Source organism: Amblyraja radiata, chromosome 27 (genome assembly GCF_010909765.2).
Source record: "Amblyraja radiata isolate CabotCenter1 chromosome 27, sAmbRad1.1.pri, whole genome shotgun sequence".
NCBI classification, from domain to species: domain Eukaryota; kingdom Metazoa; phylum Chordata; class Chondrichthyes; order Rajiformes; family Rajidae; genus Amblyraja; species Amblyraja radiata.
In genome coordinates, this window is record NC_045982.1 from 8,639,641 (window position 1) to 8,666,750 (window position 27,110).

General features: G+C 44.8%; 1 protein-coding gene across 1 annotated transcript in view; it reads left to right on the plus strand.

Moving 5' to 3' along the window:
• LOC116988377 (exostosin-1-like) overlaps positions 1-26,643 on the plus strand; it is a 216,782-nt gene extending 190,139 nt beyond the window's left edge. The window contains exons 8-11 of the mRNA XM_033045037.1: positions 6,159-6,248; positions 10,027-10,187; positions 14,272-14,443; positions 25,740-26,643. Of these exons, the coding sequence (XP_032900928.1) occupies positions 6,159-6,248; positions 10,027-10,187; positions 14,272-14,443; positions 25,740-25,925 (609 nt within the window). The 3' untranslated portion in view covers positions 25,926-26,643. The remainder of the gene's footprint in view (positions 1-6,158; positions 6,249-10,026; positions 10,188-14,271; positions 14,444-25,739) is intronic.
• Positions 26,644-27,110: the final 467 nt, after the last annotated feature.

Genomic DNA, 27,110 nt, shown 5'->3' on the forward strand with positions numbered 1-27,110 from the left:
TTATCTGGAGGGTGCAGCGGTAGAGTTGCTGCCTTACAGCAGCAGTGACCCTGGTTCGATCCTGACTATGGGTGCTGTCTGTGCGGAGTTTGCACGCTTTCTCTGTGTCCTGCATGGGTTTTCTCCGGGATCCCCGTTTTTTTCCCACTCTCTAAAGGTTTGTAGGTTAATTGGCTTGGTATAATTGTAAAATTGTCCCTAATGTGTGTAGGATGGTGTAAATGTGCGGGGATCGCTGGTCGGCGTGGACTCGGTAGTCCGAAGGGCCTGATTCCGCACTGTATCTCTAAGCTAACACTAAACGAAAAATTGAAATTGAAAATATCAAATCCTGTCCATTCTGAAGAGGAGTATTGCTGTTATTATCTCTTGCAGACTTGCTAAGGAAATAAGCACCCACATTTAGTTGTAAGTACTTCGGCACTGAATTCAAAGCAATTCAGCAATAAGCAGCACAAAGCTTAAATAATTAAGAACAGCAAGCACTAATGAACAAGCATCATTGAGATTGACAAAATGCATCCTTCTTACAAAGTAGTGATTCACTGGAAGCAGTTTTCATCCAAAGCGTTGTGTCAATTAACACCTTCTAAAAGAGCAGGATGAATATTTGATTAGGAGTGGATACATGATTACAATCTTTGTGGTTCCAAATTGAATCCATGGATCAGTTTGGAAACACAAGATTTTTATCACTTGTTTTCCAGAGAGAGGTCTCTGCACCTCCCGACGCAACTGAATCTTTGACTTCGCCATCAGTAAAAATCAATCTGTACAGATTGACAACATCTACTCCTTTAAGCTGGAGAGGGTGCAGAAATGAGTTGTGCCTAACCGAACCTAACCTAACCGAACCGAAGCTTGAACTCAGGATTAGATGAAAAGTTATACTTTATAATCCACAAACCTATCTCCAAAGATGTATTATTATAAAAAAAACAATGGGGAAAAAAAAGGGAAAAAAAGAAATGATTTGTGCCGATGTTGCCATTTCCTGGGTGTACACATTGATTGATTGATTTTACAGCATTGAAATATGCCCTTCACCCACTGAGTCCACAGCAACCATCGATCACCCATTCACACTGGTTCTACGTTCTCGAAGGTGGTCAGAGGTTATGGGGAGAAGGCAGGAGCATGGGGTTAGGAGGGAGAGATAGATCAGCCACGATTGAATGGCGGAGTAGACTTGATGGACCAAATGGCCTAATTCTATTCCTAACACTTATGATCTTATGATCTCACTTTCCCACTCACTCCCTTCCCTGCACAATTTACAGAGGCCAATTAACCTGCATGCCCACACGTCTTTGGGATGTGGAAAGAAACCGGAGCATTCTGAGGATGGTCAAGACGGGGAAGGTGCAAACACCATCTCTGATGATCTAACCTGAGGCCAGCACATTGCTGCCATCCTGATCTTTGACATCCAAGACCAGTGCTCCATGTGGCCATGTCCCCTTTGTTTCTCTACCAGCTGACATTCACCCTGTCCCCACCTCACCTGACCAGTGGCCACATGTGTTGCTGGTCTAACTCCACACTTTAAATGACTCTCCCTATGTTTTAGTGTCTAGCTCTGTTGAATCCCTCTTTCCTTCTCTCTAAAGATCCTCTTTGTATCGCAGTCACGAATTCCATTATGCTATTTTTTTCTCTGTACCTTTAAAGCTACTTAATACCTACTGCATTATAACTGTCCCTCTACCAAATCCCACTCACCTGCCTTTCAATGTCCCAATCAGTCTTAATTCCATCCCCCGGCCCCTTAATATCCCAGTTCCACTCTCTGCCTCACTCCCCATACCCTTGAATCCATAATTTTCTTTCTCCACGTAGCTATCTCTTTTGGAAGGACTTGCACGCTCTGCCTCTGCAGAGGTCCGTGGGAGGGAGTTGCAAGTTCCAGCCTCCTTCATGAATAAAGAAACATTTCCTAACATCACTACTGTACTGCTGGAACAGATATCACCATTTACATTATCGCAATCCTCCATTATCTTGAAATAATTTGGATTACAAACTTGAAATGAAATAATTTTAAGGCTACGGGGAAACGACAATAGCTGGCTGAACTAATTTGACACAGTTCCAAAGGCTTAGGCACAGGCATGGGGTTCCAAATAATGTGTTCATTCTCAAGCCAGCTCCTAACGCAACCTTCACTGCAACAGCAGAAAGAAAAGCCCAAACATTTACAATGTCTTCCCGTAGCTGTAACCATTCATTGCTGGAGATGTTTACAAATGTGCTTAACCTTTTCCCCATTCCTTTTAAATCTCTTGCTGTAATGGAACAAATTGCTTCTGGTCTTAAGAAAGAAAAGTATTTTCTTGTCCTCTGTTTTTCATGTCATTCGTAAGTGTTTGGTTTTATAATTCATTGGGCGATTGGATCCTGGTAATTGCTGTAATGTGCGTACATAGCACATAAAATATACATTAACTGCATACATTAATAATATTTGGTTATGAATAAATTAATGAACATTCCAGCTGCTGGGTGATTAATATTTCCCTACAGAGACAACTCTTTAGTTCCTAATTTCGCATTCTTAATATCACATCAGTGAAAGTTCTTTTATATGACAAGACAGCCACAAGGATTGGATTGCCAGAGCTTCACTCTAGTTCCGTTTACCACACCTCTGGTTCCACACCAGTTTCCCTGGGATCGCTTTTATTCTCATCTTTTACTTCCAGTACATTTCTTAGCAGTGAGCCAAGTGGCATCACCTACCCTTTCCCTCCTTCCGTGCTGCTTTAGATGTGATCCATTTTCCCACACGTTGACTCTGAGGAACCAATGGATCAATCAACGTACAACATCCCAAAATGTCACCAATCCATGTCCTCCAGTTTGTACATACTCCCTGTGACTGGCTGGACTTACATATGAAGAAAGACTGGATAGACTCGGCTTGTACTCGCTAGAATTTAGAAGATTGAGGGGGGATCTTACAGAAACTTACAAAATTCTTAAGGGGTTGGACAGGCTAGATGCAGGAAGATTATTCCCGATGTTGGGGAAGTCCAGAACAAGGGGTCACAGTTTAAGGATTAGAGGGAAGTCTTTTAGGACCGAGATGAGAAAATCATTTTTGACACAGAGAGTGGTGAATCTGTGGAATTCTCTGCCACAGAAGGTAGTCGAGGCCAGTTCATTGGCTGGATTTAAGAGGGAGTTAGATGTGGCTATGTGGCTAAAGGGGTCAGGGATATGGAGAGAAGGCAAGTATGGGATATTGATTTGGATGATCAGCCATGATCATATTGAATGGCGGTGCAGGCTCGAAGGGCCGAATGGCCGACTCCTGCACCTATTTTCTATGTTTCTATGATAGAGTGGACGTGGAGGGGATGTTTCCACTAATGGGAGAGTCTAGGACTAGAGGCCATAGCCTCAGAATAAAAGGACGTGCCTTTAGAAAGGAGATGATGAGGAATTCCTTTAGTCAGCGGGTGGTGAATCTGTGGATTTCATTGCCACCAGAAGGCAGTGGAGGCCAAGCCAATGGATATTTTTAAGGCGGAGATTGAGAGATTCTTGATTGGTACGGGTGTCAGGGGTTATGGGGAGCAGGCAGGAGGATGGGTTTGAGAGGTAAAGATAGATCAGCCATGATTGAATGGTGGAGTAGACTTGATGGGCCAAATAGCCAAATAACATGAATGTATGAAGACTATGTAGAAGAAGGAAATAGATTGGAAGCTTATGTGGAGTATAAAACCAGGGTAAACTAGTTGGCATAAACATCTTATCACTTTGATATAAATTCTACATGTTGCAGCTTTACAGTATGATTATATCCTTTGTATTTTTGTATATGCAGCTTATGTTTCTTGAATGAATCCGGTTAAAGTTAACAAATCTTACACACACGTGGACATTATATTACTTGTGTGTATATGTACATATACTTTCGCCGTTGTATCCAAGAAATAAACTAAACTAGACTTAGAGTCATATGGCATGGAAACAGGCCCTTCAACCCAATCTGTTCATGCCAGCCAAGATGCCCTATCTAAGGTCATAAGTGATAGGAGTAGAATTAGGCCATTCGGCCCATCAAGTCAACGCCATTCAACCATGGCTGATCTATCTCTTCCTCCTAACCCCATTCTCCTGCCTTCTCCCCACACTTCTGACACCTGCACTAATCAAAAATCTATCGATCTCTGCCTTTAAACTATCCACTGACTTGGCCTCCACAGCCTTCTGAGGCAAAGAATTCCACAGATTCACCACCCTCTGACTAAAGATCTATCTAAGCTAGTCCCATTTGGTCTAAATTAACACAACTCAAGCAGAATCTCCTTGTACCTACCTAAAACAGACTGTGTACTTCCAGGCTATAGGCAATCTGTTTGTATTCTAAATATAATGCATTGATAGCCTACTTATAGTTTGCAGTAACCTCTGGAGGATAGGCATAAACTGTGCACAGACCATGCAGTGCGTGCTGTTTGTAGTCTGCAGTTTCAATGTAAAATATATTTAGACATTGTGTCACCTATATTTGCATGTGGCATTGGTATTACGTTTCTTGGTTAAACATTTAGCTTGTGTGTTCGTTAACATGTAGCCAGCTCAGTACTGAATATGAAGTTAGTTATTGTCCTATCGCATAGGTCTGTATAGTTAGTTTAGATAATACTTTGACACTGGGCTTGGTTTTTTGGTGTAGCGTTTATCCTGGTGCCATAGCACAAGTACATTTGTGTTTTAATAGCAATGCCGTGTGAACATGAAATAAGTTTTGGCTGAATATAAAATGAAGGTCTTTGTGCAAAGAAATCTAGGTTAATGCTGGCCAAGAGCCTTTTGGGTGGGAGTTAAAAATAGTTTGTGCCAATGCCAAGGTTATTCGTTCAATGTACTTTAATAGTTTGATGGGTGCGGTTTGGTAAAGGGACTATTTATATGACATAATTGAACTCAATGGCAATGGGAGGGGAGGAGGAGTGCAGCAGAGGGCATTGGGAGTATATGGTGAAGATTCCCTGGATCTCCATGCCTTACAACAGGGGCTCCCAACCTTTTTCGTCCCGTTTACCCCTGGCAACTTTCATAGCACTTAACAATGTTATTTCACTTATTTATGAGCAACTAATGATGAACAGATGCCGGTATACCAGAACACATTCAGTCAATGAAAAACAATATGTACAAATCCAGAATCAACAAATTTGCCCCCCGGGTAGGCGAAATGTACACCAGGTTGGGAACCTTTGTCTTACAATGAATGTAGCTAATCTACAATTACCTTGATCTCCATGATGAACCTTGTGTTTTAATGATGCAATGGCTTTGCTCCTGACGAGGGTGCCTTCTCTCATTGAGCATCTTCCTAGTGGTTATAATCCCATTGCCAGGATGATCCAGCCACACACCATACCCATCGTCTATTGCTTAATACGTACCACCACCTCATCCACTTGGAAAGCAGAACCTTTATTTATACCAAGAGAGCCTTTTCCTCGTAACCAATATCTTTACAAGCACAAGGGGCTGCACAGTGGTGAAGTGGTTGCGTTGCTGCCTTACAGTGTTGCAGACCCACATTCGATCCTGACAATGAGTGCTTGTCTGTACGGAGTTTATACATTCACACCGTGACCTGCTTGGGTTTTTTCCGGGATGTCCGATTTCCTCCCACACTCCAAAGACGTTCAGGTTTGTAGGTTGATTGGCTTGGGTATGATTGTAAATTGTCCCTGGTGTGTGTAGGATAGTGTTAGTGTACGGGGATCGTGGTCGGCACAGCAGCGCCGCAGCTTGCCGCCAACCCGGAGCGTGCGTCCTTTTTAGGGCGGGCACCTAGGAAAGTCAAACCCGGACACCATCTGCTTCTGATGCCTCAAACGCATGAAGAAGATGAAGGTCGGCACAGACTTGGTGGGTTGACGGGCCTGTTCCATTCTATATCTCTACACTACACTAAACCCAATTTTCTCTTTTTTCTATTCCATCGGCATTGGTTTATTATTGTCACGTGTACTGAGATATAATGAAAAACTGTACTATCTAAGCAAGATGGGGTAATGTCTTCCCAAATGGCATTCCCCTTTTATGGGAGCTAACTGCATGGGAACGCGAATGGAATCGTTTTGGTGATGGTGACCCCTGTACTAATTCCTCTGCCCCTCCATTTCCAGACAATGAGCAGTCGCTTCTTTCCCTACGACGTCATAACAACCGATGCCGTGTTGAGTCTGGACGAGGACACCGTACTCTCGACCAACGAGGTAAGCAAAGGTTTCAGTGTTGTAGGTCACCTCACAATACGTGCAGGGAGGAACTTCAGCTGCTGCTTTAAACCAAGGCCAGATACAATAAGCTGGAGTAACTCAGCGGGTCAGGCAGCATCTCTGGAGAAAAGGAGAAGGTGATGTTTTGGGTCGAGACCCTTTTTAAGACGTCTGCATTTGAAGAAGGGTCTCGACCCGAAACCCGTTGCCTATTCCCTTTCTCTCCAGAAGGGCCTGTTTCCACGTTGTATCTCTAAACTAAATTAAACTAAACTAAACTAAGAAACATAAACTCCTCTAATGCAGCTAGCATGGAGGTCCTTCCACTGCTGGACTTTGAGGGGCAGAGTCCAGTGGGACTCCCCTCAAACAAAGGAAGGATGTCACACCAAGGTGGGCACGGGTGGCAAGACTGTTTTAAAAAGATAGATGTGAACACTACTGAAAACAACACTATTGAATATACAGACACTGAGAATGCATGAACAGTTTTTTTTGCAGTTTTATCTATAATAATAATAATAATAATAATGGATGGGATTTATATAGCGCCTTTCTAATACTCAAGGCGCTTTACATCGCATTATTCATTCACTCCTCAGTCACACTCGGTGGTGGTAAGCTACTTCTGTAGCCACAGCTGCCCTGGGGCAGACTGACAGAAGCGTGGCTGCCAATCTGCGCCTACGGCCCCTCCGACCACCACCAATCACTCACACACATTCACACACAGGCAAAGGTGGGTGAAGTGTCTTGCCCAAGGACACAACGACAGTATGCACTCCAAGCGGGATTCGAACCGGCTACCTTCCGGTTGCCAGCCGAACACTTAGCCCATTGTGCCATCTGTCGTCCCACTAATACCAATCCTCTTCTTTCTTGTCCATCTTCCATGTTTCAAATGTCGACCTCGCTGTCTTCGTCCGTCCTGAAAAGGGCGCAAGCTTCCGGCGACAATCAGTGGGAGCCATCACTTGTTGCAACAGATGCTGTTGGTAGCAGAATTAGCTTGGGATACTTCCAGTTTCCAGCCCCGCGACGTGGAAGCTCCTGCTATGGGGCCATAATACCAATAACAATAGCAACAATAACACTGTACAATACACAACAAAAGTGCAATACAATAAACTAAGATTACAAAGTCATCAATATAGATTGTAAACAGTTATGCCCCTGTCCCACTTAGGAAACCTGAACGGAAACATCTGGAGACTTTGCGCCCCACCCAAGGTTTCCGTGCGGTTCCCGGAGGTTTTTGTCAGTCTCCCTACCTGCTTCCACTACCTGCAACCTCCGGGAACCGCACGGAAACCTTGGGTGGGGCGTAAAGTCTCCAGAGGTTTCCGTTCAGGTTTCCTAAGTGGGACAGGGGCATTAAGGCCACAGCATTGACCTGCATGGCACCCCACTAGTTGCTAAAAAGTCATCTCCATTGTGTTGTTTTTGGTTAGCTACGCTTCTATCGGTACCAATATCTAACCCCCAAGCTCCTGCTCTCTTAAATTGCCCCAAATTCCCTTGACAAAAGATGTTTTGTATTCAGTGGAAGATACACAGGTTTCAACTTAACAACTCGTTTCTAAGATCGCAACTCCATCAACGCAGTACTCCTGGGTACGGCGTTCACCGCATCGCAGTGTGCAGCGTCTGGGAGAGTTTCCTGGGTCAGCAGTCGGCTGCTGCTGGTTGCCTGAGCAATTATCCGCAAGGCGGGTCGGCTGTTGCACATGAGTGATTTTCCACAATATGTTTACTTTTTATAATTCCTTAGAGAGCATATCACCATCCACTGCAGTAGGCTTTCCGTTCAGGGACTCGTCCTTGCAGTGCAGGCATTCAAATTGAAATATCATCATTTCACTTCATACAAATTTTAGCATGAATGAACAGAATCAATTCACATTACAGTTCCACTTTGCGTGACCCAGGAACTTGTCAAAATGGGAGCGGAGAAGTCATTTGCAGTCTTCATAGGAATTGGTATGAGACATTTGGGACGTCAATCATCTTAGTTTTCTGAGGAAGTAGAGGCACTGGTGTTCTTGGCCATTGTATGGACGTGGTCGGATCAGGTCAAATTGTTGGTGATGTTGACACCTAGGAACTTGAAGCTGTCAATGAATTCTGTCCATGGACAAACAGTATCTCACATTGTGTGGGGACAGACACAAAACGCTGGTGTAACTCAGCGGGACAGGCAGCATCTCTGGATAGAAGGAATGGGTGACGTTTCGGGTCGAGACCGTTCTTCAAATTCAGTCTAAAGAAGGGTCTCGACCCGAAACGTCACCCATTCCTTCCATCCAGAGATGCTGCCTGTCCCGCTGGGTTACTCCAGCATTTTGTGTCTACGGTTTAAACCAGCATCTGCAGTTCCTTCCTACACATTATCTGGGGAGCTGCATAAGGGCGGCATTGTGGCTCAGCTGATGGGCAGTTTTACTGGTGAGTGTCTTGCTTCCTGCCAGCACTGGGTAGATTGGTTTGGATTGCTCCAATTTCAGCTTTGCCGACAAGACACTGGCTGCTGTGATTCCCCGTTATTCAAACCAGAGGTCCCAGGCTCATCCTCCAGTTCGTGCTTGGTTGGCAGATCTCAGCTGGGCCAGCAGCAAGACCTCTGGAAATGGACAATGCATGTTAGTTAGGAATGAAATAACTGGAGTTTCTGCTGCTGTACTTTGTATTGGACATTTATAGCTCAGCACAACACCTGGAGGCTGCAGCGAATCGTCCGATCAGCAGAGAAGGTTATTGGCTGCAACCTTCCCTCCATTGATGAACTGTACACTGCAAGGGCCAGGAAGCGAGTGGGCAAGATCATCTCTGACCCCTCTCACCCTGGCCAAAAACTCTTTGAATCACTTCCCTCTGTAAAGCGACTCCGGACTGTCAAAGCTGCCACAGCCAGACATAAATACAGTTTTTATCACGAGTAATTGCTCTACTCAACAGCCAAAAATCTGTAGTCTCCCTTTGATCTGGTATTTTGTTGGTTCACATGCTTGATCAATGGTGTTTTATCATTAATGTTTTATTATTATTAATATTTACTGTTTTCTGAGTCATTCGTAACTGTCACTGTATGTCATGTTGTTACTTGTGGGCGGAGCACCAAGGCAAATTCCTTGTATGTGAATACTTGGCCAATAAACTTACTTACTAAGGGGCCTGTCCCACGAGCATGCGACTCCATGCGGCAAGCGCGACCTAAAGGGCCGGTCCCACCAGCATGCGCATGCATGCGGCAAGCGCGACCAAACCAGAAGCGCGGAGGTCGTGTGAGTGACATGAAGTTCGAGCGAAGTCTGCGGGAAGTTTGCGCGTGACGTAGGGCGTCGAGGCGGCTGTGGGCCGGCAGGCCGTTGCCAAGCAGAATTTTTGAACACGGTCAGTTTTTCGGAGCCCCGCGCGATGTCGGGACCAGCTCCGCACAACTCCATACGGCTCTGGCGATCGAAGTGGGACCGGCCCCGCGAGGCCGTACAGCTCAAGCGACCACGTTAGGTCGCGCTTGCCGCATGCTCGTGGGACAGGCCCTTTACTTACTTACTTACTTACTTACTTACTTATATGTTAACATGATAGGCACAACAGTGATACCACCTCAGTAGAATAATTAGGATTAAATCCAGTGCATGAATAATTTACTGGTGGATTAGTTACAAGTGGAACTCCTCATGCAGAAGAGATAATCAGCTCGCTGGACGTTTAACATGGCCATGACTTGCCGCTAAGCAAACTTGACGAGCCGATGCCTTTGTTCCCTGTGTAGGTGGACTTTGCATTCACCGTGTGGTGCAGCTTTCCTGATCGGATCGTGGGTTACCCGGCCCGCAGTCACTTTTGGGACAGCAACAAGGGATTGTGGGGATACACGTCGAAGTGGACCAATGAGTACTCCATGGTTTTAACTGGAGCAGCATTTTACCACAGGTAAACAAGGCAAAAGAGGACAGTGCTCGTGGATTCTGAGACGTACTGGAACTCCACGCTTCCAGGGTGTCAGGGGTTATGGGGCAAAGGCAGGAGAATGGTGTTGAGAGAGAAAGGTAGATCAGCCATGATTGAATGGCGGAGTAGACTTGATGGGCCGAATGGCCTAATTCTGCTCCTAGAACTTATGAACTTCCCATCTGACCCACTTGATTCTCCACCAACACTCCAATCCCACTATCCCTCCCTCTTTATTCCACATCTCTTATCTCCTCCATCCACATCCCCTTTGTTCACCCCACTTTCCCCCCCTTCTGACCCCCTTTCCATCTTCTCTCACTCTCTGTCACAATCGTCACAAAGTAAAAGCTGGCACTAAGGTATTGTAAGAAGCTGATGCATGTGATTTACTCCAGTAATGATTCTAATGTTTGCAACTGACTCCCGACGGGTGCTGTCTGTACGGAGTTTGCGTGATCTTCCTGTGACTGCGTGGGTTTCACATCCAGGTGCTCCGTTTCCCCCCACGTTCCAAATATGCAGGTTTGCAGAATAATTTTGTTTCTGTGAACTGTCCCTGGTGTGTTGGATAGATCTAGTGTACGTGACCACTGGTCGGCACGGACTAGGTGGGCCGAAGGGCCTGTTTCCACTCTGCATTTCTAAACTGAACGTTTAGAGGTTGGTGGGGAGTTGATGGGACCATTTTTGTTTTGATGTGTGGCCCTAATGAACCTTATTTGTAGCCAAACCCATGAGGTTCAGGGATGAACAAAGTGAAATTCCAACTGCAAATTGTTAGTATTTGAGTGAGTATTTTATCTCAATTCACAGAACCATTTTAAAGCTTCGTCATAGAGGTCCTTGCTTCCTCAAGCATGCTGGTCAATATTTAGTTGACGTTGATTTATCTTGATTCCAGGTGTAGGCTGAAGATCACTACAGGATAATGTACTTACTCTAATTCGAATTGGCTAATAAAATGTCATAGGATACTTTACATCCATTAAGCAGGCAGGTGAGCATTAGTTTAGGTCATTGGCAGGAAATGTGATGTTCAAAACTTGAATAAAACATTGGTGATGCTACAATTAGTCTACTATGCACAGCGGTAGTCTCCCTATTATATTAGATATAAAGGCAGTGAAGAAGGAGAAAAAGAGATTTACAAGATTAATACTAGAACGTGACACTGTATCACCATCAGAAAAGACTAAACAGGCTGTGGTTTAGTTCAGTTTGGTGATATAGTGAGGGAACAGGCCCTTCGGCCCACCGAGTCCGTACCGACCAGCGATCCCCGCACACCAACGCCATCCTACACACACTAGGAATAAGTTACTTTTATACCAAGCCGATTAACCTACAAACCTGTACGTACAGTGTGGGAGGAAATCGAAGATCTCGGAGAAAACCCAAGCAGATCACGGGGAGAACGTACAAACTCCGTACAGACAGCGCCCGTAGTCAGGATCGAACCCGGATCTCTGGCGCTGTAAGGCGGCAGCTCTACCGCTGCGCCACCGTGCCACCCCATCATGGTTCTGCCCCATTACTGATATCAGGAGCGTTACCATTGATTCAGATTAGTTTATTCTTATCTATTCCAGGGTGCAATGAAACTCCTTGTTCACAACAAAAAATTGTAGAGTGACCAATATATATTTTAATGATAAATACAAGTGCAAAACAGAAGAATGGTGAAAAAAAACAATTACTAAAGAACAATAACAGGATAACCAACTGAGAGTTAAGAATAAGAGTATGTAGCAGCACCTCCAAGAAGGGGATGTGAAATAGGTACATGTAGGATGGAACTGCAAATACTGGTCTACACCAAAGACAGTCACGAAATGCTGGGGTAACTCAGCGGGTCAGGCAGCATCTCTGAAGAAAAGGAATGGGCGATGTTTCGGGTCGAGACCCTTCTTCAGACTTGAAAGAGGTCATTGGTTCTGGAGTCTGATAGCCACGGAGGATCTGTTCTGATGTGTGGACATCTGGGCTTTCAACCTCCTGTATCTTCACCCAGAAGCTAGGTGAAAAAAATGGAATGGGCAAGGTGGCTAAACTGGCTACCTTCAGTTTAGTTTGAGCCTTCCTGATGCAACTGGATGGTCGGAAGGCGGACTGGATGGTCGGAAATGAAGAGCCCTGCAATGGACTGGGCTGTAACCACCACCCGTTGCAGGTGTAGGCAGTTAAAAGCAGAGTCACCACACCAAGCTGAGATGCATCCTGTAAGAATACTTTCTATAGCACACCTGTACAAATTCAAGAGAATCCTTGTAGACATGGATGTGCTTTCTTCTTCTTCACCCCATCAATGGGAAGGAACCAATGGGAAGGTTGCTGCCTTCTTATCTTACCTTTGCTTACCCTTCCTTATCTCTGCATCTGAAGAAGATACTCGACCCGAAAACGTCACCCATCCATTCTATCCAGAGATGATGCCTGTCCCGCTGGGTTACTCCAGCGTTTTGTGTCTATCTTAGGTTGCTGCTGATAGGGATGTTGAGTAGCTGAATAGAGCAGCTCCATTGATGAGGACAGTTGTATTCGCCACACCTTTTACTGTACCTTTTTACTGTGGTGTCTTTTTTAAATTGCTGGGTTTTTTTTCTTTTTTTCCTCCCACAAATATGCAATATGTGAATATTGTGTTTCTGGTCCATTCTGTTTTGTAGTTTTTTTTGTTTTGTTTGTTTTTTTGCACAATCAGCGAGCATTGCCACTTTTCATTTCACTGCACACCTCGTATGTGTATGTGACGAATAAACTTGACTTTGACTTTGACTTTGACCACACAACCAGGCCCCCTAACCCCACTTCCTTAGGTCAACAACCAACTCTTCCATCCTGTTGACTTCAACAGCCAGGTTGACGTATGGGCACCGTGGCACAAGTTCTCAGATCTTTGTCCTGCTTTGCACCTCATTGTTGTTGTCGATTGGACTGGCAATGATGGTGTCATCAGCAAACCTGTAGAGTGAGTTGGTGTCCAGCGAGAAGAGCAGGCATTGTGCGGAGTTCAGATACCAAAACATGTCCTTACCGCAAGCTTTGCCAAAAATCACCTGATTCTTTAGACTTTAGGGATACAGCGTGGAAGCGTATTATCTAAATGGTGGCCGACTAGGAAAAGGGGAGATGCAGCGAGACCTGGGTGTCATGGTACACCAGTCATTGAAAGTGGGCATGCAGGTGCAGCAGGCAGTGAAGAAAGCGAATGGTATGTTAGCTTTCATAGCAAAAGGATTTGAGTATAGGAGCAGGGAGGTTCTACTGCAGTTATACAGGGTCTTGGTGAGACCACACCTGGAGTATTGCGTACAGTTTTGGTCTCCAAATCTGAGGAAGGACATTATTGCCATAGAGGGAGTGCAGAAAAGGTTCACCAGACTGATTCCTGGGATGTCAGGACTGTCTTATGAAGAAAGACTGGATAGACTTGGTTTATACTCTCTAGAATTTAGGAGATTGAGAGGGGATCTTATAGAAACTTACAAAATTCTTAAGGGGTTGGACAGGCTAGATGCAGGAAGATTGCTCCCGATGTTGGGGAAGTCCAGGACAAGGGGTCACAGCTTAAGGATAAGTGGGAAATCCTTTAAAACCGAGATGAGAAGAACTTTTTTCACACAGAGAGTGGTGAATCTCTGGAACTCCCTGCCACAGAGGGTAGTCGAGGCCAGTTAATTGGCTATATTTAAGAGGGAGTTAGATGTGGCCCTTGTGGCTAAGGGGATCAGAGGGTATGGAGAGAAGGCAGGTACGGGATACTGAGTTGGATGATCAGCCATGATCATATTGAATGGCGGTGCAGGCTCGAAGGGCCGAATGGCCTACTCCTGCACCTAATTTCTATGTTTCTATGTTTCTATGAATCAGGCCTTTCCGCCAATGGGGTCAGCACCGACCAGCGATCACCCCCTACAATGCAATAACAAATCAGAAACCAAGGATGCTTTTGTAACTTAATACCCCACAATAACTAGAGTATCTCTAATTACAGAACTGCACACAATGTATCAATTTTAATTATGATATTTCCTGGGCTTGTTTTCTTTTTGTGCCTTTGCAGATATTACCATTACTTGTTCACAAACTACCTGCCTGCGAGTCTACTTGCACTCATAGACCAAACAGCCAACTGTGAGGACATCCTGATGAATTTTCTGGTGTCGGCAGTGACCAAACTTCCCTCAATCAAAGTCACACAGAAGAAACAGTATAAAGAGACTCTGATGCAGCAGGTGGGTCGCTATTTTACATACTATATACGAGCAGACAACTCATTTGCAATATCAAATATCCACGTAATGTGTGACTATTTTATTCTAATGGACAAAATGGTTTTGTGTCCCTGGATAGTGAAACTTACCGAACTTACCGAATAGTGAAAGGCTTGGATAGAGTGGATGTGGAGAGGATGTTTCCACTAGTGGGAGAGTCTAGAACCAGAGGTCAAAGCCTCAGAATTAAAGGACGTTCCTTTAGGAAGGAGATGAGGAGGAATATCTTTAGTCAGAGGGTGGTGAATCTGTGCTGAATTATTTGCCACAGAAGACTGTGGAAGCCAAGACAATGGATATTTTTAGGGCAGAGAAAGATAAATTCTTGATTAGTACAGGTGTCAAGGGTTATGGGGAGAAGGCAGGAGAATGGGGTTAGGAGGAGAGATAGATCAGCCATGATTCAATGGTGGAGTAGACTTGATCGGCTGAATGGCCTAATTGTGCTCCTATCACTTATGACCCTGGTGATTTCATGTCAGAGCTTAAAACAGAATCAGGGAGATTGTAATCAGTGGATGTTTGGTTGGCAAAATTTGTCAATTTGTCACCTGTTAGAGGATAGTATGGTTTTGCATTCCAGAAAAGATGTCTCAGCTTTGAAATGGGTGCAGAAGAGATTAATTTGGAAATAGGGAATAACTGGCGAAGTGATTCTGTGTGGACTAGTGAAGATTAAGGGCAGATGTAAAGGAATGATGCAAAGTGCTGGAGTAACTCAGCGGGTCAGGCAGCATCTGTGGAGAACATGATTAGGTGACGTTTCACAGAGTGCTGGAGTAACTCAGCGGGTCAGGCAGCATCTCTGGAGAACATGATTAGGTGACGTTTCGGGTCAGGACCCTCCTTCAGACAGATTGCAGTGGTGGGAGAGGGTGACGGGGGAGAGAAGTCTGGAAGAGAGATGAGGGCGGGACAAAGTCTGGCAAGTGATAGGTGGATACAGGCAAGAGGGTTTTTTTAATTGGCAGATTATTGAATAAAGACCAGAGATAAAAGGACAAAAGGTGTGAGATAAGGATAGAAGAACTCTGAAAATATGAAACCAGAGGAAAGAATATAGATAGGCAAGTATGGGTGGGGAGGGGGGGAGTCGATAGTGTGAGCATTTTGATGGAGACAGGGAGATCAAGAAAGGGGAGAGAGGCGTCCAAAATAGTACAAGTGAATTTGAGGGCAGGGTGGAAGTTAGTGGTAAAGTTAATGAAATCATTGAGTTTTGTTTAGTTTAGAGAAACGGGCCCTTCATCCCACCGAGTCCGCACCGACCAGCAATCACCACACATCAACACTATCCTACACACACTAGGGACAATTTACATTTATACCAAGCCAATTAATCTACAAACCTGAACATCTTTGGAGTGTGGAAGAAAACCGAAGATCTCTGAGAAAACCCACATGGTCATGGGGAGAACGTACAACCTCCGTACAGACAAGCAAGCTTAGTCAGGATCCAACCAGTGTCTCTGGCGCTGTACGGCAGCAAATCTACCGCTGCGCCGCCCAGTTCTGCATGGGTGCAGGAGATAGCCCCAATGCAGTCATTTACGCAGCAGAGAAAGAGTGGGGGACATTGCCAGTGTACGTTTGGCACAAGGACTGTTCAGTATAACCTGATGAATGACGGGCGTAGCTGGGGCTACGCCTTTAACTTGAAAGTGACCAGAGTTAAAAGAAGTTGTTGAGGGTGAGGACAATCTCTGGCAGGCAGAGGAGAGTATTAGTAGAGGGGAACTGATTTGGGTCTCTGTTCAAGGAGGAACCAGAGGGCTTTGAGACCTTCCTAGTGGGTTCATGAATGGTTTAATGGGGTCTAGAAGATTCATAGAGCTGCACAGCATGGAACCTGGAACGTCAGCCCAACTCGTGCATGCTGATCAAGTTGCTGAACTGAGCAAGTCCCACTTGCCTGTTCCTGCCCACTATCCAAATGTTTCCTCGCTGTGCACCTGTCCAAGCATCTTTTAAATGTTGCAGATGTAGCTACCTCTACCCGCTTCCTCTGCAAGTTTGTTTCATATATGCACTACCGTCTGTGTGGAAAAAGTTGCCCGCGGGTCTCTTAAACCTCTCCTATCTCTGTCCCTGTAGAGATCGGCCTTTAAACACCCTGTACCAGCACTTCAGCCACACACTCATCTGCTCCATTCCTACTCCCATGTGGCACTGGAAGTAATCCAGAGATTGCTATCATCAAAGTCCTGCTTTTAAATCTACAGCCCAATTCCCTAAGGTCCCATTGAAGGGTCACTTTATCTACCCGTGACATTGTTCGTCATAATTAATTGTTTCCGTGGCAAAAACGCACATAAAGTGATAACATTTTGGAAGCAGAAAGCTGTGGTCTGGAATGCATTGTCTGGATGGAAACTACTTCAGTGGTAACATACGGAGAAATGGACAATGGAGAATAAAGGTTCAGACAAAGGACAAATTTGGAGGAAAGGGCTATGAGATCAGGTCAATAAAGCAATTTAGGTGCATAGTGTGGGAAGGAACTGCAGATGTTGGTTTACTCCCAGGATAGACAAAAAAATGCTGGAGTAACTCAGCGGGTCAGGCAGCATCTCTGGAGAGAAGAATGGGTGAGATTGAAGGGTCTCGACCCGAAAGGTCACCCATTCCTTCTCTCCAGAGCTGATGTCTATAAAGCAATTTAGGTAATGGTACCAGAGAATGATTAAAAACGGTAGACCTCGATAGTAATGTGCATGATGAACAAAAAAACAATCAAGAACATTTGGTAAATTAGACAATTTGTATTTGACATTCATAAGTTGGACGAGCTGATAGCACAAATAGAGATAAATGGGTTTGATCTAATAGCAAATTTGGCGCAATGGCCAAAGGCATTAGTGGGTGAGATCAGAAATAACAACAAATCAAACAAGAGTTGGCATTGTTTGCTTGCCCACTAAAATGCCAAAGATCTACAGCACGAATCAGGAAGTATTGCCCCTGTCCCACTTAGGAAACCTGAACGGAAACCTCTGGAGACTTTGCGCCCACCCAAGGTTTCCGTGCCGTTCTCGGAGGTTCCCGGAGGTTTTTGTCAGTCTCCCCACCTGCTTCCACTACCTGCAACCTCCGGCAACCACCTGCAACCTCCGGGAACCGCACGGAAACCTTGGGTGGGGCGCAAAGTCTCCAGAGGTTTCCGTTCAGGTTTCCTAAGTGGGACAGGGGCATAAAAAGAGTTTGCAGCAAAGATAATACAATACAACTGGGGTACTCAAATCTTCCTATAAATTGGACAAATCAAATCGGGGGGAAAAAACATTTGGAAGAAGAGTTCATATCAGGGACTTTTTCCTGGTATACTTTTTCCTGCCTTTTACCATTTAGGCCACTTTGGAGCTTGTCTCTAGTAATGTTCGCATTGATACAGATACAGTCTAGCTTATTATCACGTGTACTGAGGTACAGTGAAAAGCTTTTGTTGCATTCCAAAAGATTATTACAAGGAAAGTGAGCATGCTTTGATTTTACATTCAGTTGGAAAGGGAGAAGATGTAATTAGAATATAGATTTGAAAGTTCAGCCAATTACATTGTAATGAGCATAAATTGGGAAATAACGTTCAAATATTTGCCTGTAGGTAATAAAAAGGCGAGCATTTAAAAAAAAAATTCCACAGTTCACAACCAGCACACATTCCACAGGAAATGTGATTTATCCGTGCCTAATTATAGTTTAAGAATCGTGGTGGACTTGAGGCTGAGATACCATTGCCGTTAGGGATAATATATTGAAGTTAGACACAAAATGCTGGAGTAACCCAGCTCGACAGGCAGCATCTCCTGAGAGAAGGAATGGGTGATGTTTCGGGTCGAGACCCTTCTTCAGGAATAATATATATCTTTGCTTTGGTAGAGTTTGAAGATTTGGTCTGAAATTTCAAAAAAAAACATTCAGGGAAAAGATAAAATACCAGAGTAAATTAGCAGAAATATCAAAATAATTTTCAGAGTTTCTACTATAAATGTGAAAAGAATTGGCCCTCCAGAGACAGAGGCTGGACAAATTATAACGTGGAACCGAGAAAAGTTCACGGCATTAAAGAAATATTTTGTATCCGCCTTCATTGCAAAAGCCAATAAATATAACACAGGTTCAGCTAATAGTAACGAGAAACAGAGGAATTGATATTACTAAAGAGAAAATGTTGGCTAAAAAAATATTTATGAAACCAATAGGCAACAAATCCCCAGAACAAGACAGCCTGTACTGGAGGTGGCTCAAGAGATTGTGGATTCATTCTTTAGTGAGGTGGATGGGGCAGATGGAACTAGGATGGGGAGGGATGAGAGGCAAAATGGAGGCAGCAAAGGAAAAAACCCATCCAACAACAGAAACCTGCCCCTTATTTTTAAAGTACAAATGTTGTCAACTTTAATCCTACTGCACCCACATGGTAATACTTCTTCTGTCACCTATCAATTCCTTGCTAAATGTTAAAACCACCAATTTAAATTGCCCCTTTAATCTTCTATATTATAAACAATACTGCCATTACCTTGTGTACTCTTTCCTCATAAATAGACAATAGACAATAGGTGCAGATGTAGGCCATTCGGCCCTTCGAGCCAGCACCGCCATTCAATGTGATCATGGTTGATCACCCCCAATCAGTACCCCGTTCCTGCCTTCTCCCCATATCCCCTGACTCGCTATCTTTAAGAGCCCTATCTAGCTCTCTCTTGAAAGTATCCAGACAACATTTCTGGATTGTCTCCACCGCCCTCTGAGGCAGAGAATTCCACAGACTCCACAGACTCACAACTCTCTGTGAGAAAAAGTGTTTCCCCGTCTCCGTTCGAAATGGCCTACCCCTTATTCTTAAACTGTGGCCCCTGGTTCTGGACTCTGAATGTAAAAAGAATTACAAATCCCCTTAAAAGGAACCCCTGGGTGTAGTCATATTGTGTAGTCACCTGATTGCTAACATGAAACTTGAACTTAGTGACACTGAAAGGGGATGAGGAGTAATGTTGGATGTGAGCCAAACGACCAGCCGGGATGTCAAACAGATATAATTACAAGGAATACATCGTTAGAAATGGATTCCAGCAATTAGTGTTGGTACCGCGATTCGACCACTGAATAATGATAGCATCACGGCAATATTCGTGTGATAAGCTGAGCCGCTGTCTACTCTGCCATGATCAATAAACACTGGTGATTAATGTAGTGTGATGCCGATTACAGAAGTTGGACCAAAAACATTTTGTTGACATCAGCAGCTACTTGTGAAAAATGGGCAATGTGTAATATTTATGTCATTATACACCGGCAATTCTTGATTAAAATTCTCCCAACTAGTACATCCCTTTTGCATTGCTGATCGCACTAGTCCAGCTCGTATATCATTTCACGTCATTGATTTTAAACTTTGTTCTTTGATTCAAGAGCCATTTTATATTAAAATAAAACACAACACAGATTAAAGTTAAGCTCCCCTGATAATTAGGTTGAAAGTAATGGTGGGGAAAAATAGTCAGAGTTGTAGGAGGAACAGGCCATTCAGCCCACCACATCCATGCTGGCTTTCTATGCCCTTCCACCCTCATTATATTTACCTGCATTAGGTCTGTATCCTTCTGTGCCCTGCTTAGTCAAATGCCTCTTAAATGTAGTGATTGTATCCCATTCCACCACCTCCTCTGGCAGAAAGTTTCGGTTTTCATCCACTCAGTAAAAAATCAAAATCTCCTCAAAACCCCTTTAAAACTCCTTCCTTTGCTCTCTGGATTCTGATATGCCTACCATAGGAGGCATCTTCTGACTATCTACGCCTCTTATAATTTTATATACCTCTTTAAGGGTATTCATCAGCTTATCTCTGGATTTGACATTTCCAGGGCTCTCCTGGTCAAGCTTACACCTTCACATTCCTTGAACTTGAACTCATTCAAAACTTTGCCACCAACTTCTAACTCGGGCCGAGTCCTAATAAGCCGTTCCCCATTTGGTTGCTGACCTGTCTGGCAACTTTTCCCATTTACAGTTGTCATCCCTCCATTGTATCACACCTTCCTACCACCTTAACCATCTCCAGCAATGTAACCATTAAGAAACCTGCAACATCCAATTCTGGACTTCTACACAGCCCTGACCTCTGCTCCTCCACTATTGAACCTTCAGGTCAATGCCACTGAAATTCTCCTCACTTACCCTCCACCTATCCCCATTCCCTCTCGTGTGATGGTTCTTAATGTGTGCGGACGTGGCATCGAAAGACGAGAAGCCCTTCGTGCGGTCGCATGGGGGAGACGAGGTGGAGGGTGGCCGTGGGAGAGTGGGGGCTGTCCCGAGGGATGCGCTCCTTCGGCTGCTTACAACGTGGCGCTCGGGTTCAGAGTGCCCAGTCACCGATGGCTTGTGTGTGGGAAAATGACCCCCACCCTCCCGTCCCCATCGGCCAGTGATCTGATGGACGCGGGGGTCTGGACCAATCGCTGACAAGTCCTGCCCCCCGGCGACGACATGTCAGTTATTTGACTTTTCGGCAGAGCCGCTATTCGGTCAGTTGGCTTGCAGGCGACGCGGCCTTTCGGTGAGTTGGCGTTTCGGCAGAGTGGCCTTTCGGTTAGTTGGCTTTTAGGCGACCCACCCTTTCAGTTAGTTGGCGTTTTGGCTTTGTTTCCTTTCGGTTATTTGGCTTCCACTTCTTTGCTTCGGCTGCTCGTCCTTCAACGCCACGTCCGGGTACCGGTTCTTAAAGCCTCTCTCTTTGACCAAACCTTTGGTCAACCAGGCCTTGTGTCAGAGAAGTTTGACACAGGCACATAGACAAATATTGAAATGCATAAATTATCAAAAGCCAATTCAAAAACTTTAAAGGGGCATTTTAAAAGGAGAGTGCGGGAGACAAAGATGCTCGAGGATAAATCTCAATGCTTGAATCTTGGCAATTAAGGCATGTCACCCAATGATAGAGCAAAATAAAGCAGTGTTGTGCAAGAAGACAGAATTAGGAGTGGATGAGCTAGGTGAGGCAGGGTTGGAAGAGATTTAAGGAAGGGAGGGCCAATACCAGAGAGTGACTAGGATCGATAAGATACATCATGCCAGGCTACTTGCATTTCCATTATTTTTGTTTGTTGGCTGCAACCTTCCCCCCCCTCCCCATCGACGAACTGTACACTGCAAGGGCCAGTAAGCGAGCGGGTAAGATCATCTCTGACCCCTCTCTCCCTGGCCACAAACTCTTTGAAGCACTTCGCTCTGGAAGGCGACTCCAGACTCAAAGCCTCCACAGCCAGACATAAAAACTGCTTTTTTTCCACGAGCAGTTGCTCTACTCAACAACCAAAAGACTGTAGCCTCCTTTTGCTCTGGTATTTGATTTAATTCTCCACATGTTTAAATTATAATGTTTTATTCTTAAATGTCTACTGTATATCGTGTTGCTACTTGCAAGCAAAGCACCGAGGCAAATTCCTTGAAGGTCTACATACATGGCTAATAAAATTTATTCAATTCAAAGATCCCATGGAGGTTTGGGTGAAAACATCCGAGAAAGGAAGGTACAAGCCAGGAATTTCATGGCTGGAAAGGACTCAGCGGGTCAGGCAGCATCTTTGGAGAACATGGGGATAAGTGACATATTGTGGGAAAGAAAACTGGGAGAGAGGAGGAACAGGACAAAGTGTGGCAGATAATAGGTGAACGCAGGCAAGGGGGGGAGTTTGATAACTAGATAGTTGGAACAAGGGCCTGAGGTTAACGTAGACGGCACAAGACAAAGAGATTGAATAGTTGCAAATTGTGAAGCCAGAGGAGGGAATGTGGGGGAAGGGGAGAAATAGGTTCCCTGTGGCCTCACTCTGACAAAGGGGAGGGCAGTTCAAATGCTTAGCAACTGGGAGATCCAGCAGGCTTTCCACCACCACATTTGCCGAGGAGGTAGTTGAGGCAGGGAGTATCGCAAGGTTGAAGAAGCATATTAGACAGGTAAATGGATAGGACAGGTTTAGAGGGATATGGGCCAAACATAGGCAAGTGGGACTAGTGTAGATGGGACTGGTTGGTCAGTGTTGGCATGTTGGGACGAAGTGCTTGTTTCCACACTGTGTGGCTCGGACTATTTAAATGATCAGCTCTACAAGTGTCCAGAACAGTCGGGAATTTAAAGCCATGGTCTTTGTGTTTTAAGCAGCTTTCCCAAAGGGCATCCTCTCGCTTTCAATCATCAACTAATATAAACGTCAGCTGTGGCTCAGTGGATAACACTGTCACCTTAAGATTCGCAAGGTCGTGACTTCATCCTACCCCCAAAGACCTCACGTAATTGAAGTCTACAAATCGAATGGAATATAGACCTGTCACTGTGCCTGTGTTGACATGAGATATATAGCGAGGACTCCGTCTGTCCAATCAGCTAAAATACTTCACGTGCTGACAGGAAGAATGATGATGAAGAGAGGAAATGGGATAAGGGGATACTTTCCCAGACATGCCATCTCGTGCTTCCTCCCTTGGAATAGGAGAGGGCGTACTTAGCGGCCACTTCACGAGTTTAGCATTTCATCCCTGCCTTCCCCCCCCTCGTTGAGACCAAATGGGTGGAATCAGTTTTCAAGACGCTACCCGATCATTCATTTTATTCACCGTGCAGCTGGCGCTTGGATTGATTTTCTCCTTGATCCTGTAGGCAGCCCCCATGAGATTTAGACCCCATCGTTCATGGGTTGAACCAACTCTGACAACCAACGATCAATGATGAGCCCACCGCGGTCAGAAGGTTTAGGGAATCGTGCTACTGCCCCTCGTCTACAATAAATTATTGATTAACTCCTGCTGAATAATTTAGAGGCAGTAATTCTAGTAATGACTAAAGTAAATGAATTCCAAAAAGCTGCGCCTTTAGCATTATCCAGATGACAGAATGTACGCAACAGGATACGCACGAGCTGCCGTGACGCAGCTGCCCCGTCTCAGAGTATTTTTACTTAAATGCGACCGGTTTTGAAATTATTGGTTGTGTTATTCAGCCTTTCATCACTCCCACTGGAACGTTCAGCTCTATTTTATGCAACACCATTTCATAATTGCATTATCTGCTGAGATGGGAAGTCCCAAAAGAGAAACCACTGAGCTCCTTTACTGTGGAGCAGGCATCATGTATCGTGAGTCTTTAGACTTTAGAAATGCAGCATGGAAACAGGCCCTTCAGCCCGCCGAGTCCGTGCCGACCAGCGATCACATCGTACAGTTGCATTATTCTACACACACTAGGGACATTTGACAATTTTACCATAGCCAATTAACCTCAGAGGGCGGTGGAGGCAGGTTCTCTGGATGCTTTCAAGAGAGAGCTAGATAGGGCTCTTAAAAATAGGGGGGTCAGAGGATATGGGGAGAAGGCAGGAACGGGGTACTGATTGGGGATGATCAGCCATGATCACATTGAATGGCGGTGCTGGCTCGAAGGGCCGAATGGCCTACTCCTGCACCTATTGTCTATTGTCTAACCTACAAACCTGTACGTCTTTGGAGTGTGGGAGGAAACTGGGGCACCCGGACAAAACCCACGCAGGACACAAGGAGGAGGTACAGACAGCACCCGTAGCCAGGATTGAACCCCGGTCTCTGGCGCTGCGAGGCAGCAACTCTACCGCTGCGCCACTTTGAATCCTCCATGCACTTTTCCGCTCAGTTGCAACTTGCAGCACAAGTCACGGGATATTTAAGAGAACATTGTGGTGAGGGCAACGGGAAGCTTGGCCCAACTGTGTTGGCTTTTTAACCCCTGAAATGTCAGGTTTGAGAAAGGAACAGAAAAACCCAGAATGAGACAAAAACACAAGCGTAACACTTGAACTGGGACAGAGAAATGAGAGAAAGGGAGTGAGATGACAGTGGGGGGTGTGGGTTCTCTCAAGATGCGATCAAGAGGATGGCAGAGATTAGGATGTTGAAGATATTAACGGCTACTGGATACTAGAGGAAACTGTGGATGGATAATAAGGACTGGAAATTAAAATGAGTGGGAGAGAGGGATTGAGGGCCTGAATAATTCACACTCTTTGTAATTTATCCTGGAAATTAGTTCCATCAGAACCCAGTTCTGCATAAAAATAATTCAACCCTGATTAGATGTCATATTGATATAGCAACGGGTATAATTCCACTTAATTAAAGAACTTAGAATGGGTCAGAAGGTACACAAAAATGCTGGAGAAACTCAGCGGGTGCAGCAGCATCTATGGAGCGAAGGAAATGGGTGACGTTTTGGGCCGAAACCCTTCTTCAGACTGAATGGGTCAGCACAGGAACAAGCCCTGTGGCCCACCTTGCCTGTACTGACCATTATATTAATTTAAACTCTACACCCGCTATACACGCACATAGTCGACATCCCTCCATTCCCTGCTTGTTCACGTACATATATATATATCTTACTGTTCTATTATTCTATGTTCGCTCTTCTGGGTGAGATGCTAACTGCATTTCCTTGTCTCTGTACTGTACACTGCACAATGACAATAAAGATTGAATCTGAATCTGAATCTGATGTACATGTCTGAAATGCCTTTTAAACATAGCTATTGAGACCCGGGTTCGATCCTGTTTGTGCAAAGTTGATACGTTCTCCCTGTGACCGCGTGGGATTTCTCCCGGTGCTCCGCTTTCCTCCCACATTCCAAAGACGTGCAGGTTTGTAGGTTGACTGGCTTCAGTGAATTGCCCCTCGCGTGTAGGAAGCGAAAGTGGGATAACATAGAACTGGGACGACAGATGGCACAATGGGCTGAGTGTTCGGCTGGCAACCGGAAGGTAGCCGGTTCGAATCCCGCTTGGAGTGCATACTGTCGTTGTGTCCTTGGGCAAGACACTTCACCCACCTTTGCCTGTGTGTGAATGTGTGTGAGTGATTGGTGGTGGTCGGAGGGGCCGTAGGCGCAGATTGGCAGCCACGCTTCCGTCAGTCTGCCCCAGGGCAGCTGTGGCTACAGAAGTAGCTTACCACCACCGAGTGTGACTGAGGAGTGAATGAATAATGCGATGTAAAGCGCCTTGAGTATTAGAAAGGCGCTATATAAATCCCATCCATTATTATTATTAGTGTGAATGGTTGATCAACGGTCGGCGCGGAGACGGTGGGCCGAAGTGCCCGTTCCTGCTTTGTACCTCTAAACCAAACTACACAATAAAGGAATTTGATCCCATCGCTAGCTGCAATATTTGTGTTTATACGTTACCTATTCTGACTTGTTTCTTTTTTTTTCCATTTCCCCCAATCACACAGGGGTTGAAGAGTACTCTCTGGGCCAATCCAGACCATTTCACACAGAGACAGAACTGTATTAACACATTTGCCAGCTGGTTTGGCGCCATGCCCCTCGTACAATCACAGCTCCGACTCGACCCCGTCTTGTTCAAAGATCAAGTTTCCATTCTCCGAAAGAAGTACCGTGACATCGAGAGACCATGAAGGCAACAGACTGGGAACATTGGCCAAGGCACACAAGGACAAGATATGAGAGCAGATCAATGTCTGATGTCCCCTTCTTAAATCTTTGAGACAATCTTCTGCACAGCCTATAAGAAGAGGCCAACTGACTTTATTTTTTAAAATCACTGTAATTTACTACAACACAATCCATGTGGAATCATTTTTTTTTAAATGTGATCTCTAAACTGTGACAATTTTTGATAGAGGTTTCAGAGAAGTGACCCATCTCCTCCCAGACCTGTTTAAGAATGCAAGACTGTACTTCAGCCAATTCAAACAGAAAGAGGACCCGTTCTTTCCAGTTGCTTATCGTATAAACTACCTTTCAAAGATGAGTGTCTGATATTTGACAGCTTGTTCCATCAGCAAGCGATGGATGGATTATCTAAGAAACTCAGTGGGCACACGACCGTTTCTATAAGTTCACTCTTTTTATTGTAAACCTACTGGAAAGAGTGCTATGCCACTCCCACCCACACAAGTCTTGGTTCTGGCCCAAAGTTGTTGGCTGGAGAAAGTGTGTCCCTGTTGTGGTCATGTCATAGCTAGTTTGGCACATGACTGTTTACATGAAGATTCAGTGAGTTGGCTTTAATGTATAATTATTCACCATTAAAGAAAATAATGCAGTTCAAAATGAAAAATGCATGTTCTGCTGCCCACCGGATTATGTTGTATTAAATTACATTTTGTCCAATTGTGTCACCTTGCATTGAATCATTTAGCACAGTCCTTTCAATCTGCTTCCAATTCACGATGGCACTGGAATTGGGCAACTTTGAGGGAATCCATTTGCCCAAAAAAGTCAATTCCAGCATTTTGACAGAGCTATGACATTAAGCCCCTTCTGCCTCTATCCCTCTACCCTTACGATTTTTTGAAAATAATATTGATTCAAGTTGGACACTGTACCTTGGTACATGTGACAATAAACTAAACTGAACTGAACAATCTGGAACGTGCTGCCTGAAACTAGTGGTGAAAGCAAATTCATAAACAGTGCTTGATATAACTTGAATAATTGTGTAGGAAAGAACTGCAAACCTGGTTTAAATTGAAGATAGACACAAAATGCTGGAGTAACTCAGCAGGACAGGCAGCATCTTTGGAGAGAAGGAATGGGGGACATTTCGGGTTGAGACCCTTCTTCAGGTTTCGACCTGA